Here is a 17,822-nt window from a genome sequence, read left to right as displayed (position 1 = left end):
CCCCCCCCCCGCCCCGCCGCCCCCCCGCCGCTCCGAACGCCGGTGCCCCGGCCCCCGCCCGGCCCGGCCTCTCAGCTCGGCGCCGGGGCCGCGGTCGCTCCCGTCGAGGAGCCCCGTCCGCCACAGGCACCGTCGCCAGCCCTCCAGGTGCGGTGCCAGCACAAGTAGGGAAAAAAAGGAGAGGGGGGGCCGGGCGGGCTCCATAAAACCTTCCCAGCCCCACCGCTCCTCCCTGCAGCGCACAGCGGAGAGGAGGCAGCGCGGGCTCCGCCGCCGTCGGGGGGCGAGGGGCGGGCGGGTCGGTGGCCCTCCTTCTCTTCCCTCCTTCTCTTCCCTCCCGTCCGTCCGTCCGTCCGCACGCCGCCCTGCCCTGGGCGTGCCACTGCCGTGGCCTCCGGGCGCCTTCCCCGGTATGTTTTACCTTTGCCGACAGGCTCTTACCGAAGGTAAGGCAAGGTGCTAAAATTTGGGATTAGGAGTTTCGGTGGTGCTTCCACAGCCAGGTGAGAGAGAGGGGACCTGTGGCTGGACCGAAGGGAATCAGTGCAAGGGGAAAAGGGTAGAGGTTTTCTAACAGTGCGCAGTGGAGTTGGGGCAGAAATCAGAAGGAGCTCCTAAAGACCTCGCGTTGCAGTGCTGTGAAGTTGCAAACAGCCAGCAGATTAGTTGCCTGCAACTGGGAAAAGTTCATTTGGAAAGGAAAGCCGAGGGACTTCAGACAGATCCGATGCAGCTGGCACTGTTTAAATTAAAAGGCAGTGTCTCATTTTTTTTCATCTCTTTCGATGAGTGTGAGGGTGCTTTCAAGGTTGCCTGTAAGAAGAAGTAGGAACAAGTAATGCTTAACAAAATGAAAGTTTTAAGTGGCATTGTGTAATTAATCTTTCAAGACATTCGGGTACTATAGTTTAAAGCAAGGGTTTCAAAGTTAAAATCGACCTCTCTTAACCTGGAGGAACTAAACTGTGAGTTGTAATCACCTTTCACTTGTTGCAGTTCCACTTAAGAGTGATTAAGCTCAAAATCTTTTTGTTTACAACCTATATGAGGAAAAAAAATGTGAAACTGATGTTATCTTTCTTTTAATTTTAAAGTGTCAGCAACATTTTTCCTTAATAGCTTTAGACATGTCAAAGACCAAAGAAAGTCATGTCAGTCTGCCTGAGGCAGAATTCACATCCTACTCCAGGGAACTTTGCTGAAGCTTTGAACAAGGAAGATGGTGTATTTGAATATGTATTGCATGTTTTGGGGCCGTACAGTATACAAATGAAATGCTCCAGGATTATTCACATCTTGTGTATATTTTCTTGCAGAGCTGTATACTCCCTAAAGGTGATGATGTTGTGTTAGCTGGTTGCTGGCATATGAAGGAAAAGGTTTAGTAGTTAGATGTAGCAAGAATCCCACTAATTCAATCTTGAACTATGTCAAGTTACTATCCATTTATGGTTTAGATAAATTACATGTCTACTTTGCTCTTCTGGAATGAATGGTGAATAAGCTCATTGTCTCCCTATGTTATAGGAAATGAAAGTAGCTGTGGACTGGACTGTATTGAATTGGTAGCTAGAGTGCATAGCTGGTCATGTCACACAGTGTCTACAATGGAATAATACAAGTCCATAGAAAAATTAGTAGTGCTTCTATCAGACTCCATAGAAGATCACTTTGTAATTTTTCTAAGAGGGATTGCTGTTGTGAGACTATATCCAACTGTAATGGATGTACTCCTACCATAGGTGTCCTAATAGTCCCCAAATATATTGGGTAGAATATTGGTTTGGTTCTGTGTTTGACAGTCTATAATAGTTTGTTCAGAGCTGCTAGCATGTTACCAGCTGGGGACAGAACAGGGCTTTTCATATAAATTGAAACAAAATAGAGAAGAAAACCCACTATGAACAGGGTTCGGCAATTTTAATGTACTCGGGGTTGAAGACTGAAATAATCTGTATATGTTCTGAGATCTTTGTTAGGGACTGCTTTGCTTATTTAAACTCTTGGTGTGTTTTAGTACATTGCTGTACTGATGTCCATTCTCTGTGCTACTGATGAGCGTTAAATGACAGAACACATCCTTTTAATACTATTTAAAATAGGAACACAAGACCAAAGGGGTCTCTCAGGCCATCAAGTCAGTGCTGTTGTGGCAGGGGACCATATCATCCCTTAATAAGCTATAAAAGAGCCCAGAACTGTTTGCTAATTTTTCTGTTTAATTATTCATATGCTGTTTGGATTAATTTCTAGATGTTAATTAACACTAATAATCAAGAAAATGAACCCTAAAATAAATATAAACATAGTGGGTATTAACAGGTGAATAATATCTGTGACTAAGTGGTGTTGGTTTTTTTTAATGCCTGGGAAGTACTTATCAGTTTCTCTGGCTCCTTTTTGTAATTGTCTGCCAGCTGGGATGTCACATTATATAAATACCAGGGATGGATTTTCTTATAAAAGAAGCCTTTTTGTTGGCAATGTGTTAGCTGACTTCCATCCCTGAAAACTTCTTACGTGAACAGGAGTGTTACACACATCACAGTGTAGGGCTGTGAGCAGTCAGGTTTCTGGATTTTGGCTTTTTGTCTATGCAAGATCTCAAGAACATGTAAATAACAGGTTTCCTCATTCATTTATAGCACTCAGCTAGAGCTTATTCTTTGTAACATAGATCTTCAAAAGAAACAGATCTGACTCATGGTGCATGCATTAGTGGAGTGTTTTGGTAGTGTGCTGCTTCTGTGGGCATTCTTGAGTTTGATGAACCTTTCTTGTCAACTGACATGATGTGGTGTAAAGAAAATTGTTTTGTCCTTCAGCAGTAGAGAATGTAAGTGGAGGAGACAGGTTTGCTATTTTTTATGTATTTATTTTGGTGGAGAATTGTAATTTTTTTTATAGCCATTGTATAATTATCTAGCTTTTTTTAGTTACTCCTTTCTGCCTTGTTCTTTGCATGTATTTATGCTCTGCTCTCTTGTTGATTATCCACGTTCTTGAAATCTTTCTTGACTTGTGCTTTTTACAAGAGTGAGGATGAGGAAACAGACTGTAAAGGAGTACTGGCTTGTAAGTGTTACCGCAATGCAAGTAAACATCAACAAATAGAAATTGGCCAAATTAAATAGCTCTCTCAGACTAATGCAGAATCTCAGATTCTTTAAGAAGGGCACTAAAGGCAATGTGACTGGGTAGATTCACTCCAGACCTAGGCAGCAGAAACTTGTCATGTTATTTTCCTTGAGTATCTCAAAAGTTGTGTCTTGGATTCACCAGCTATTCAATGAGCAAAAACTTCAGCTGAGTTCACAGAGACATCAAAAGTGATGATTGCTGTAACACAGAAAATGTATCAATACGATGAAAACCAGCCCGGATTTCTTCTGAATTAATAAATAATTTTTTGCGACTGTTTCCTAGTCTGATAACTTTAACTGTGCTTGCTCAAAACAAACCAAAAACCAGTAATGCAACCACTTCTACAGGTTTGCATTGGTAGGTTATGCAGCAGGCTGGCACGTAGCTCACCAGTAGCTGCAAACAATTTCTTCTGTAGAAACAGCAATATTCTTCTGTATCTCTGGTATGTCATATTGTTATCCTTAACATTTCCATTTCACCACTCTGTGAGTATATATGCATGCTGTATGTGTTTGCATGTACATATAACTCTTTTCATGTCTTAAAATGACTTCTGTTCAAAGCCAATTTTCTAAATTAATATTAAAGGTACTGTGGATTTATGAGTTATATACATTGAACACTAACTGTTCACAAACCTCAGCATTCTGTTGTCTGAGATTTTAATAGGGATTTTGGGGTCATTAAGTTGAAGGACAATAATTCTATTGTTTGATAATCTGGTTATTTTGTGTGTCTGGCTTCATCAAAGAGATTCTTGTATTTCAGAGCCCCATGTTTTCTGTGCTTGTCTTCAACACTTGTTAAGTTTGACTTTACAATATCTCAGAAAAATAAATCAGCTTCAAATTCCTAATTTGATAGAACTACACATAAAGAACTGGACTTCTTTTGTAATCATACACTTGTGCTATGTAACACTGCACTGAAGGGAAACCTGACTGATTGCAGCAGTCTGTTGAAGTGCCATTTACCTGGGCCCATTGGCATCTAGCCCACAGGAGTGGTTTGATGAACTGCTACTTTTAAAACTGAAACATTAGTTGTTCCTTTACAATGGTTTATCTTGCTGCATTAAGTTTGGCTTGTCTAGATTACAGAACTCCACTTTGGGAAGAAATGGAAGCTGATACTGGGAAAAAATTTACATTTGCCCTCAGGTTTCACTGGCAGTTTCACAACAATGTCTGTGGAGCAGAAGGAAGACTATTTTCCCAAGTTTAAGAAAATTAATTTTTCTTGCCACTGAGTATGAACTCTGTACTTTCTTTCACTTACCTCTTTCACGTTTTCATCCTGATAAATCATACTGGTGGCTATTCCAATTATCTTTCTTTTTCCTGTATTTAATATGCACTAACCTGGAAGACATTTGTGTTCATCGTCGTTTCTTCATGACTATTCATTTGTGGTGGTTCTTCACATACTGTTTCTGGGAATAGACTTTTGAAATATTTTGGGGATTCTGTTAGAGATTTTCTCCCAGTATAAGTAGATAATATCTTAATGAACAAAAGCCAGTGATCATCACCAAATAGGAGGGGAAGGAGTTGGTCAAAAGAATACATGTGTTTCATTACTTGTTGCTTGCTTTTGCTTGTTGCTAACTTGTTGAATAAAATGAGACAGGAATGTAATGGAGCACCATTCATTTTGGATACATGGTTTAATGTCTGACCAAATTTATTAAGAGCCTTTCTTGCTTCCTCTTCTGCCCACCATGGAGGAAACATACTGGTTTAGCCATTACATGTCCTGTACACTTCAAGGCAAAGGAAACTTTAACTTCAAGCTATAACTGATAAAGATTTTTATGTAATTGCATTTGTTTTATTAAATAATAAAAATGTCCCTGACTTCACTGGAAGCACAGATGAGCCCCTAGGTTTTGGCAAGGAAAGTTTCAGGATTTTCATTAAAGTTGCCAGCAGAAAATGCTGTAGCTATCAAAATATTAGCACTGAAAAATATGGAAAGGCTGGTTAAGGGCTGAGGCAAATTCTCACCTACCTTCTTTATATAGTTAGTAACAAATATGTATTTATATATACATTTAAACAGCATAAATGTATTTGTAAATTATGTAAATAGGTAAAGTAAAACTTTGCAGTCTCCAAAAAAAACATACACCTTAACTCTTTCAGACTGTCACCATATGGGCTGCTTGTTTCTTTCACTGAAATACCACTCACACCTATCTGCTTAGAAGCCCAGCGCTGACAAGTCTTCCACTTTGTTGTCTGTTAAGAACAAGACAACATCATTTCTGACCATTTTTAGTAAGCATAGAGACTTCTGTCTCTGTTTAAGGAACACTAGGGCCATCCATAAATTTCAAGTGCTACTTTATTTACTGCTAGTTACTAGTTTGACTAAGAACAGTATTTTCTCATTTTCTTGGCTGCTTGTAAAGCTCCCTGAATTCCTGCTCCTTTTTTTTCCACAGGATGTCTCATGTAAGTGAAATGTGGTGCTATCACTGGAAATGGAAGCTGCAGCACTGCCTCTGCTTGTTTACCACATATATTATATACATGCAGCAAGCAGGTAAGTCAGCAAATTATCTTCTTGCTTAAATAAAAGGCCTAGGAGCCAAAGGTTTGGTGACTAAGGATTATGCTTACATATGACTGAATTATATACAGTATAACATTTTGGTGAAAGCGATGCGTTGTAATTATTAGTTCTGATTTGCTAGGTTGGGTCATATTTTCTGCTACTGCTGAATTTTCTTTTTGTTGTTTTTTTTATCCTTTTGCTGTTATTTTTTTCTTTGTTCTTTGAATTCTGTCATTTTTCCCTTCCTTTGCTTTTACCTTGTTAGTATTTACCTCTCTCTTGAATTTCTTCTGGTTGTTGGAATACTGCGACTAATCACGTAGTTCTCCCGTTTTCCACAACACTGTTTGTGCCTGTAGATTATGTATTCCCTTCACTCTAGTTCAAATCTGTAAAATAACTGTAGTGTGCTTATTATTTTTAAACACTTTTATGATTCAAATAATAGAAACATTCCTCAGCAAGCTATATGTACATAGGATAATCATACACTGTAAAGAACAATCAGTTTAAACTTAACATCATCTTGGTCTGTAGTGATACTTGACTACGGAGTAATGTAACACATTCTGTTTTCTTTAAACATATGAATGAGAGATTTCATTTACTAAATGTCTTTTCCTAACCACTAGAGTGCAAAATATTTTAGGAGCTCCAGATGCTTTACTGGAAAAAAAACTCTGGAGTTTATTCTGGAGCATATGAAAATTTTGGAGCAGCTTGTAGTGCTCAGCTAATTCCATATCAGATGGGTAGTTTTGCTGTTACAGACTTGCCATTGGAAAAAGGATGGTTTATATATAGAAAGAGTTTCTAGTTTCTTTGATTATTTTTTTTTCTCTAACTAAAAAGTGCAGGTTGTTTTTTTTAAACCTGTATTTTTTATTTAGAGAAAAAACAATGCAGTAGCTGTGCAGTAGCACCTTCCAGCTTCATGTCACTTTAATAGGTGTTTTCCATTTCCATTAAATTGTGTAGCCAGAAATGTCCTTAGGAACCAACTCTCACCCATGGCTCTATTGGCTGATGGCCTTTTTCTCCCTGTGTTCCTGGGCCATATGTGATCCTGGGCCATGCAGCTCTAATTTACAGCTGCTCTGGGCTGTTATCTGGTGACTAGAACATTAAGACCATTAGTCTTTGCTAATTCCTCTTGATAAAAGTTTAGTTATTGAAAGTACAGGTGACACAGCAAGAGTAAGTCCCATGAGCCAGAAGGTCCTAGCCAGTATGCCGTGAGGACAGAGAAAGCCAACTACAAGCTCACCTGCGCATTCAGCTAATCCCAGCATACCGTTGCTGCCTGTGCTGGCACTGAACAAGTAGATGGGTCAAAAGCCCTATGCCAAGCTTCTACAAAATCATATATGCCCCTGGTTAACTACTTCAGCAATCAAGTGGTTGGTGCCATTGGATTGGTAAAAGCAGTGAAAGTGTTCTAGATAATTCCGTATCCTCTATTATAGTTACTGTCTGTGCTCTTTTCTCAGGCACTGATTTGGCATATAGGATACTCAGAACCAGGTCTCTGATGGAAATCAGAGCAGAGACCTGAACCTGAGTCTTTTACGTTTCAAGTGTGTGCCTCTGGGGGCTTTTTCTTTCTTGCTTTGACTGGAAGAGATTTGAAATCTTCAAAACTTTCAATAAACAAAAGACATTTCCCTATCTGCCTGAACGACGAGTAGATAAATAAGGTACACTGGAAACACCCAGGCTCAATAGACAAATGTTTGCTGTTCAACAGTGAAAGAGATCATAGATAGTCTGCTGTTAATATTCGACTGAAATGAAAATGAGACATTTAGCTTTACAGCCACCTGTCATTTGGCAGTAGTTGCCTGTAGACCCTCGGGATTCATCATTCTTTTTATGTTGATATAAAAGCATAGGTTATGCTGCAAAATGGAGTCTTTTCACCTGTTCTTTTTAATAGAGCAAGGCAGACAAGGTGGGAAACACTGCTGCTCCTGCATTTTTTATATTGTCTTCTTAAAAGGTATTGGTCACTTTGGCTGTGGATTCATATAGTATCCATAATCTCTCCAGCAGCTTAAGCTTTACTGAAGTTGCAGTAGAAATATCATAAAACCTGACATTCATCCAGCTTCACTAGTGAGCTGTAAGGTTAGAAAGCTATTGGGGCTTATTAAGCTTTGCCTAGAGGAGGTTACATACAAGCAAGGGATTAAGATCTTCAGGTACAGATTTTATGTATTATTTAAAGGGCTATTCATAAGGGTAAAAATATCAGTCATGCTGTGACATGGAAAAAAATGCAAAAGTAATAATTTTATAGTTTAACTTGAGAAAAACTACAGGACTTGGCCTGTTTTCAGAAACAAAACTTGGGAGAAGGATTACACAGTAGAAAATTTAGAACAGGAGTGGTATGGTCTGTGAAAAGAATGTTTAGCCACAAATTGATCAGTAAGGTACTGACAAGCAGCAAGGTGCAGCAATGGTAGGTCTAATCCCAAAATATAGGTCTGATACCTCAGAGGAATCAATGGATAGACTCTGACACTTAAAAACAGAAAGACAGAAAGAAATTATAAAAATAGAAATTAATTATAAGAATATAACGTGTACTTTAGTTAAAATCTCAGCAGCTGTAACTGTTTTGGCATACTGGCTTCAGGTCATGTGTTGTAACATGGGGTGAAGTTACTGAGCAGCTCAGTAAACAGCTTGACAGATTTCCATTCCTGTCTGGGGTAGACATCCCTGATGGCCTTGAGTGAGTCATTTAGCTGTGCCTTAGTTTCCCTGCTTATAATGATGAGTGTATGTCTTGCCTCCCTTGTAAACAGCTTGCCTATCTTCCAGTGAAAGGACTTTATAGAAGCTGAGGTACTAAAATGGTGCTGTTTTAAACAGAATTAGTTAAATCTGCTTTTATCTGAGATTCAGACATCCCTAACTTTTTGTTTGTATGTACATTTTGTTGGTTTCAGAGAGCCCAAAAGAGAACAAAAAGTAAACAGAGTTCTGGAAAACATAACTAATGAGGGCAGACAGAAGGAATTAAGATTTTTTGGTCTAGAGTAGGCAGAAGGGGGATTGCATAAGAACTGAGACTATTTAAAGAGATAGCTGCAGTGGGAAGGGATAGACTGATCTTTCTGGGCAGTTGAAAGGGCAGAAAGAATTGGCTTAAATTACAGCAAGATAAATGAGGGGAGGACATCTCATCAAAAGGTATAGATAGCAGTGGAATAGATTGCCAAGGAAGACTAGAGAATCTCGATCCTTGGGAATATATAGTAATATCTGCCAGAAATGGCTTAAATATATAGTCCGCTTTCCTTGGCTCTGAGAAATATATTAGATGATTTCCAGAATTCCCTAATTTCTCTAGTGCTTCCTTAATATTCACCCTATAGAATCTATTTTGGCTCAGAATCTGGGAAATTAGGAGATCTACTGGACATTGCACTTCTCAGAATGACAGTGCTTTTGCTGTGTCTACAAAATTGCGTTGACGTTTATCCTGTTGCAATGGCCTCATTTTTATCTGACATAAGGAAGCAGCAGTTCAGCATGGAAAGTAAAAATCAGTTGCTTCAGGTGTGTGTAACCTCACAAGAAGTGTTCAGTTTAGTCTCCCCTTACTTTTTGGCCTTTCTGGTCTCATAGCAAAATGTCTAATGTTTCAATATAGTACTGTCTCTTGGTTTTGACTGTGCTATCTATGGTAACCCAAGAGCAGAACTGGAGATTTTTTGGTGACCTTAAAAGCAGATTCCAGTTTGCATGTTTACTTTTCAAACCAGTTTTCAAGTGTCTTGTCAGTACTGTACTACCAGGGTTTTGAACACTTGCACATTTTGAGGAGATTGCAACATCCTCGTAAGAGTTTTTACCTTTTTCTGTCATCAACAGATACATAATTACATAAGAGTCAATAGCTGTTTTAAATTTTGACTACCATGCAACCATATTTAATTTTATTCAGGATGTGGAAAATATTTATTTTAATAAAGCCATGAGCGCATCTACAATTCTTATTACACTATTGCTGCATTATGTGCCATACTGCTGTTGTTACAGAATTACTATGACTGTAGCTAATGCCAGAGTGAGCAATTGTCCTTTTGTTCATCCATCAGTAAAGTGCATTGGTGTTTGTAGTCAAGTTTCCATGTCCTCAAAGGGCTTTAATCAATCCCCACTGAGCTCACTGAAGAGTAAGTTTCAATTCTATTACAGTCCCTGAAATTTTAATTTCTTTTTTTTTAATGGTGATTCAAAGCAAAAGTTTGTGCCGTTTTTAATTCATCAAGAGAGGTGAGAAACAAGAATAAATCTGAAAGCAGGTCCTTCACCCACATGGCTGATAGTGGTCTGCAATATAGGATCATCTCTGTCAGTCATGCTTCTTAATTGGGCCTGAGTAGATAAAGGAGGGATTAAAGTCCTCCCTTGTTTATGGGAGAGTTTCAGAGTGACCCTGTGGGCTCAGGAGCCTAATAAGAGATGGGAAGGGAGTATGGTGGGAAGTATTGCTAACGCCACCCACGCTAGCAGCAAGGGTTAGTCACATTGCTGTCTGTGGAAATGGATTGGGTTTTATCTTGAACGGCCCAGGTCAGGAAGTGTGTTTTTTCACCACAGATCTGAAATTGCCTACCCTAGACAAGGGCCAAAGATCCTATCGCCATGAAAATGATTAAATGGTTGTCAGCACATTCCCTTATCTTCCTCTCTCTTACCATGTGCACAGCACGAACCAAAGTGCCAAGACGTTAACCCATCAGTCAGCACAATCCTTGCGTATGGCGAGGAGACGGGGGATGATTTTATAACATTATTACTGGTGCTTTGTGAAACTTCTCCCATGGCATACCCAGGGTGGGAACAGGCGTGCATATAGTGCTGAGAAGGGTAAATGTGACTGAGAGTGCTGTCTCTGACTCAGACATGGAAATTCACATTTCTGAATGTTATGGAAAAACTCAGAAAACCTAAAAAGTTTGAAAAAAGTATTCAGTCTGGCAGTCTCTTTCCTTACATAGGCATACGTACATCACGTATAACTGAGAGATTAGTCAGAAGGAAGCTGGATATTTAATGAATAGCTCCAAAGTATTTTTATTCTTTCCCCTTTCTCTGTCAGTCATCTTTTATATTTTAATGTAGCTTAAGCAAAACAGATCAAAAGCAATCCTGTATGTTCTGTTTAATATCTAAATTTCTGCTGCCTTGAGGCACGTGTTTAGAATTTCTGTTCATATAAATCTTGCAGAGAAAAAGTTACCAGTTGGCTTTCTTGTCTTTCCCTTAGTTGACAGTTTGTTAATGTAAAAGTAAATCACTGTTGGAATGAATTTCACAGGAAGTTGCCTCTTATTACCTCTGTTTACTTTTAGCTATAGTTTTTTGATGGTGCAGATAATTCTTTTCCCTAAGGTGTTTGGACCTCATTGCATTAACCATAACAATATTGCCTTAAAAGCACAGCAATTTTTTTTTCCCCTTCCTCTGATATGCACCTGTAGCCAAACCCAAATGGAATATCATGAAACATCACAGGAATTCAGATCTCACTAGGACCTCATCTTACAGGGTCTCTGCACTCCTTTATTAGAAGATAGACTAAATAATGTACCTTTTTCTAAGAATATACCTTTAAAGAAAGAATATACCTTTCACTGAAGGTCCTTTCTTTATGAACTGTAGATTTTAGAATCCATTTATAATTAACTTTTGCCTCATTTTTTCTCTTTACTGTTAAAAATTAAAAACATAGCCAAATGACAATTTGTCACTTTGTCAATGTTGTCTATGAAAACAGACAATACAAGTATCTAGCACAGTGGTATATGCAACAATGGCTCCCAAATGACTTTGGCCAACTGGACTGTGCTTTACAAAAGGCTGCCTCTGGTAGAGGTTATTATGAAAAGAAATTCATTCTTTATGGTGTTTGTCAGTCGCTCTCAATAAATTGAGTGAATATTTTAGAACAAAATGAGTTTCTGTCTCATTAAAAGACTTTTAAGTCTTTGTGAATGTCACTTTTCTTCTCTTGTGGACTATTAATATGAGAAATGTTGCATCATGAAGTGAAGGTCTTAACTAGGAAGAGAACAGTTTACCAGATAAAAGTTCCTTACATACAAGTCTAGCAATTACGTGACGTGTTTTAATATGTATTACAATTAATACTGAGTAATTAAAATGGTTGATTTCATATACCTGTGGACCTTTTAGAAGTGAGTGATTACCACTGTAAAGTCAGCACTTGTCAATTAATAAGAAGGGCTGATCTTGCAGATTTTGGATTCATATTGTTATGTCCATGATTGTTTTGCTAGAATATTGGATTTGCTTACTTAATGGATTGCTTAAGTGATTTGCATAAGGTGTAACATGTAATGTTCACTAGATCAAGGCCTCAGTTATCACTGTCTGATAATTAAAATGTTAAAATTTGCATTTTTATTAAAACTACAGAGATGTCTGAGACAGATATATGTACCTCATGTATTATGTATAGACAATTCTAAAATGAAGAAAAACATACATGACTTTCATTTTACAAGAATTTGAAAAAAAAGAAGTGAAGGAATTTAAGCTACAGTTTAGTAAGGTACTAAGAAATAAGACCACCCACCCGGAAAATTACATTCCTTGTTAAGATTGTGTATAGAAATACCTCTGATTAAATAATTCACCTGTACTGTTTCAGAATTTCTTCCTCTCATCATGGAAGAGAAAAATCTCTCTCCCATGAGAGAGGAAAAGAAAGTATTTCAAGTATAGACTGTAAACATTTTCTACAGAGTTAACTAAAATATTAGTGTAATAATGATAATTTACATCAGAGAAGTACATCCCTTACTGTGATACAGTGAACCAAAACTACTTTTCCTGCCCTAAATGTGATTATATAGGCACTCATATCAATGGAAGGCAGGGCTTCCAGAAATACCTCTTGTTTTGTCTGAATTCCATGCTCACTGGTCTGCTCAGTTCCTGTAAATGACAGACTAAGCTCTAACTCTTGCTGCACTACAGGAGAATTAAGTGCATAATTCATAGTTAGAGTTCTGCTTATGTAGTCTGGCCTCCAGGTATCATTCACACTAATTAATTTTATTTGCCTTCTCTTGAAGAATCAAGCCACTTTCTACTCTAGACCCAACTCCAGTCATAATTTTTTGGTACCACTATGAACTTGTGCTCCTTTTTTCTCATCTTTCATGTTGTCATTTTTACCCTGTTGTGTGGGATAGCAGCAGCTTGAGCAGTATTTTGACTGTTTTCAGTTTCTTAGTTGGAAACAATTTTGCTAATTGTCCTCAAGATTTCAGCACCCAAACATGCTCACCAGTTCCCATTCTGTGAATTTTCCCTTCAGTAATTTCTGAACATCTTTTCTGTTATTTACTGGTTTGTCTAATTTCCACTGTAGCAAATAATCACTTTTGACAAGAGAGGCCACCACAGTTGTAGCTCAGACTGTTTAATACTCCAAAACTACAGCTATATCAATTAAGATGTAAGATTCTTAATATACTATAGAAGTGTCAGCATGGCTTATTTTCAAAGAACATATTTTTTTAAAAGTTCTTGTAGAGTGAAAAAGTGTGTGTTGGAAAATATTTTGCTCTTTTAAAGAGTGACAGAAAGTTTGTTCCCATTCTTGAAACCACTTTTTTTCTGGATATCCCCAAAGTAGTTCAACTGTCTTCCAGTACGTTGTAAAACAGCTGCTTTTATCAGGGATAAATATCTGCAGGAGTTAGCTCTTGCAGAACACAGGGTAGATCCATGAAAAGATCGTCACACAGCTAACCTAATTTTTGAAAGAATACAATGCGATCAGAGTTTTTCCAATTGCAGCTTTTTCCCTTATGAATATGCTTCTTAATGAGTGTCAGACAGAAAACTGCAACTCCCTACTCTCGAACAGAGTTTGGTTTGTTCAGATGCATGCTTGGGCTTCTCATAGCTCTTCTCTTTAAGAGCTGTGCAGTGACAAATCCATACTATGAAGCTGAAGTAAATTTTTTTTTTTTCCAGAATTGCTTTTTAGGTGGAGAAAAAGACCTCATGGTTGAAGTTATCACAGAGGCATTTGTACAAGTCCCAGTCCTCAGTGACTTTTGTTTTGTGGCATGGGGAGTAAGGGGAAGTGTGGTTTTGTGTTAGGTGTTTTTTTCCTTATTGTCTTGAATTTACAGGAAAGGCCTGTAAGTGGGTTTAAATTTTAAATCTTTTACTGGTTTTTTTTCTTCTAATTCTGTGTCTAAATATTTTCCAATTCCAAATTATGTATTCATGTATCATACTGAACTTTACAGATACTGGAACTATACAGGGGATGCTGAAAGCACCTTGCCTGCTGAGTCATTAAACATACACAAAGGAACACCAATATTGTGTCTTTTGTACTGAAATCTAAAATAACTAGGAGATTTCATGCTGGGTATGGGTGTCCATCTATGCAATATTTTGAATAACAAATTGCCCAAATTGTGTTCAACTTGTCTTGGATTTTAACTTTGCTTTAGAGAATTGTTATATTTCAAGAAATCATATCTGTAATATACATACAAAAATAAAAGGGTGAAATGCTAGTATTGAACAAAGGCATTATTCATACAATGAGTTAGAAGTTGTGGGGTGTTTAAAAAACAAAATATTGTTTGATAGAAATATTTAAAGGAAGTGTAACTATAAAAACAATGAGCCCCCTCCCTTCCATGTGGAAGCCTGGTACATCACATGTGCTGTGTGCATCAGCTGCTCTGGTTACACTTTATGTGTAACCAGTTTATAAAATGTAGGATTTTTGCTTTGACCTGTTAGATTTTGGCAATATATTGCTTCTGTGATGTCTGGTATTTTGATCTTATTTTGATAGGGTATGCTTCTGCTAAAATCTTGCCACTGGAACTGGCAAAGACATTGTATAGCAACAATACTACCAGTCGGGCCTTCCCTCTGTCTCTGCATATGGGGAATTACTCTTCTGTCAAGCGATTGTTGCACTGCATTACAAATGAATTGCATTTAAGCCTTCCATGTTCCCAGAAGGGTCTCAGTGGAAGTCAAAATCGTAGAAGTAGCATTGGTATAATAATAAATTTCTCTCTCTGGTGGCACATGGCAATTGGAAGATAGTACTGACAATTAAAGAGGCAAACATGTCTCTATATACACTCCCTCCCTCTAATAAAATCTGTGCATATTTTGCACATGTGGGTAATACTAAATGAGTGGTTTCTAAATCCCTTGCCAAACACTAGTAACTTAGAAGTTACCTGCAAATAATACATGTCTGGCTTAGTCAGTTGTCTTTAATTTTGAGTGGTTTTCTTCCCCCTGTTGTCAGCAGTGTTGATGTACGCGATACAAGTACTCTCTTTCAGGCAACTCCTGTAGTTTCTGACTCCTTTGACCACTACACTCAAGAAAAAATACCTGAAGTTGTTCTATATTGTTTATAGCATATCCGAATTGAGCGACTGGCAATTTAATTATATAATCAATAGCTGAACTCAAGATCTTAGGGAAAAAAATGCCTATTTTCTTGTGCTTGGCTGCATAAATCTTTTCTGAATAGCACATCATCACAATGGAATGTATCAGATACCAGAAATGTAGCTGAGAAGATTCCAGTTTTTAAAGGTATTGTTTTCAAAACATTTATCTTGCTTTATCATCTTAATCAGTTTTCTGATGTAATAAATATTCTGAATTTGAAGGAGAAAGTTACAATGTTAATTTTTAAATTTCACCGTATTTTCTTATTTCTAAGAAGAATTTATCTTCTTAAATAAACCCTTTGTTTTCAAGAAAGTTATAAAAAATAACTTACTAATAAACTGATTGAAAAAATAATAAAATAAATTCATAGCAAGCATGCCATTTGCTTTTTTTATCCTTAGGAATGGTGAAATTGAGACAGGTCTGCTTTAACCTTGAAAGAGTTTTGCTCAGCTTTTGGAATAAGATATAAGGACACTCTTCAATAAATGTTCAGCTATATACAGTCCAGTGGTTCCTCCATTTTAACTGGATTGCATAACATTGATTTCATTTGGTCCCACCAAAGTCAGGGCAAGTTTTACTGCCCCCTTGGATAAGAGCCGAGATACCTCATTGCTGAGCACTTTGGAAAATCCCTCCCCAAATGTCAAATTAGAAACTATTTGAAAGTTGGTGTCTTGGCCAAACAATGCTGTTATGTCAGAGGAAGCCAAAGTTCTGCCCCATGCCTTTAAAAGATTTAACTTACATGGTGCTGCAGCACTGCTGTTCAGTACTCAGAAAGGAAAAAGGCTTAAAGAATGAAAGAAGAGTTGCTGTGTACACTTGGCAGCAATTATATGTTGTAACTTGTGGGTTTTGTCTGCAGACTACTGTGATCTCACGCATTACTGCTTGAAATGGAAGAGGGTTTTGTACTCTGCTTTTTGATTGTGTGATCCCCATGTCATGTGAATCCTGACTTGGTACTTAAGAATTGACTTGAGCTCCAGCAAAAAACGCAAATGCAAAACTCTCCTGGAAGGACTGATACTGAAAGACATTTTCTTCCAGCACTGTTCATGCTTTATGCAGGGGACAGTACCATTTGCAGGAGTTCAGAGCACCTCAGATTCCCAGAGATTCAGTGGGAAACGAGCATTCTCAGGACTCCCAAAAACTGAGCTGAGAAGACAGCATTTTTGCTGTCTCACCCTCTTTTCAGCTAGGTTTTCTGCATCCACCTGGGGATTGTTCAGTAACTGGCACAGCCAGTTAAAATATCGTTAAGAATCCAGACATCCACTCTTGTTTCTACCTACCCATCCATCCATAATCTGCCTGGTTTTTAATCTTAACACACAGAGGAAAGCTTTCTTTTTCTTCTTTAAATGGATTGCTTTTGATTATAGTGGCATGAAAGATTTCTTGAGCTTTCCTCATGTTGTACTGTAGAGTGTGTTTCCAGTGAGAAGACGGCTGCAATGGTTCTTATCTTAATCAGCTACTGTGTTTATTCACTTGAAATATGTGAAAATCTAAAGAAACATCTTCTATTAGCAGGGATCAAGCCAAACTACAAAAAAAAAAAAAAAAAGAATCTGGTCTTTTAGCAGTTCATGGGATTTCCACATTAGATTTCTATTAGCTCTCCTTCGCAGAGTTCATTGTAAGAAATAATAAAATGGCAGCAAAATGGCAAATAATCTTGCATATTTTAAAAACAAAAAAAGGTCTTAAACTAGAATCTAGTCATCAAAACATGAACATTGTGACTCGCAAACATAAATTACTTAATAGCAGTTGGTGAAAATTAAAGGAAACTTTTTTTTTTTTCTTTCCAAGAAGCTATTCTGTGGTACTTGCAATTTGTTCTTTATAGTTTGTTGTAATTTAATTGTCTTCATGTTTGTAGTTCACTTTTTTTATATTGGCCCTCACAATAGTTCTCATAAACAGTTCCCATTAGTCCTTTTACATCATTCCTCATAAAACTTACGGTCTTGCAGTGTAAACTTAGAAGTATGTATACAAATACTGTTGGTAACAAATATCATGATAATCAAATGCTATGCAAGTCAACTTTGTATGGCCAAGGTAGTCTATAAATTCAAGAACGAGTTACCTGAAATGCAAGGAGATAATCTGCACCATTAGATACCACTGTTGGGCTATTCTTACCGATTTGTCAACAATTATGAAAAACACTGAAGGTCAATATGCCCAGTCTAAACACTGATCTAGTGAGTATGTTCCCATACGGACCTTGCTTGGGGTTATGGTGTACATTACACATACAGAGTTTTCAGTAAGATTAACAATTCGTCTGTTATGTTTTTAAAGTAAAATGCAAATCCATGAGGGTTGCCCCCTTAAAGTTATAATATAAATGTCAAATAGTAATAATGGTGGTATTTTATTATTTTTCTCCATGTAGCGTGATCTTTCATAAGTAAACTAATACTAGTTATCATCATATCTCACTGGGGATATATTGTCTGGATGTAGGATCGGACATTACCCTGTGCTTGTGTATTGCCATAAATAAAGTTACTTGACTTGTTCTTTGGCACTACTTTAAAAATGCAATTAATATAAATTATATGTGATAAAAATGATTGACAAAAATGTCT

The 17,822-nt window shown here is 37.6% G+C and overlaps 1 protein-coding gene across 1 annotated transcript in view; it reads left to right on the top strand.

Moving 5' to 3' along the window:
* The window catches only part of GPR126 (G protein-coupled receptor 126), a 113,548-nt gene that overhangs the window by 500 nt on the left and 95,226 nt on the right, over positions 1-17,822 (top strand). The window contains exon 2 of the mRNA XM_010574611.1: positions 5,594-5,694. Coding sequence (XP_010572913.1) covers positions 5,594-5,694 — 101 coding nt within the window. The remainder of the gene's footprint in view (positions 1-5,593; positions 5,695-17,822) is intronic.

This window comes from Haliaeetus leucocephalus, unplaced genomic scaffold (assembly GCF_000737465.1).
Source record: "Haliaeetus leucocephalus isolate CR32 unplaced genomic scaffold, Haliaeetus_leucocephalus-4.0 Scaffold450, whole genome shotgun sequence".
Lineage (NCBI taxonomy): Eukaryota > Metazoa > Chordata > Aves > Accipitriformes > Accipitridae > Haliaeetus > Haliaeetus leucocephalus.
Note: the sequence above shows the minus strand (reverse complement) of the source record. Positions and strands in the feature narration are given on the sequence as shown.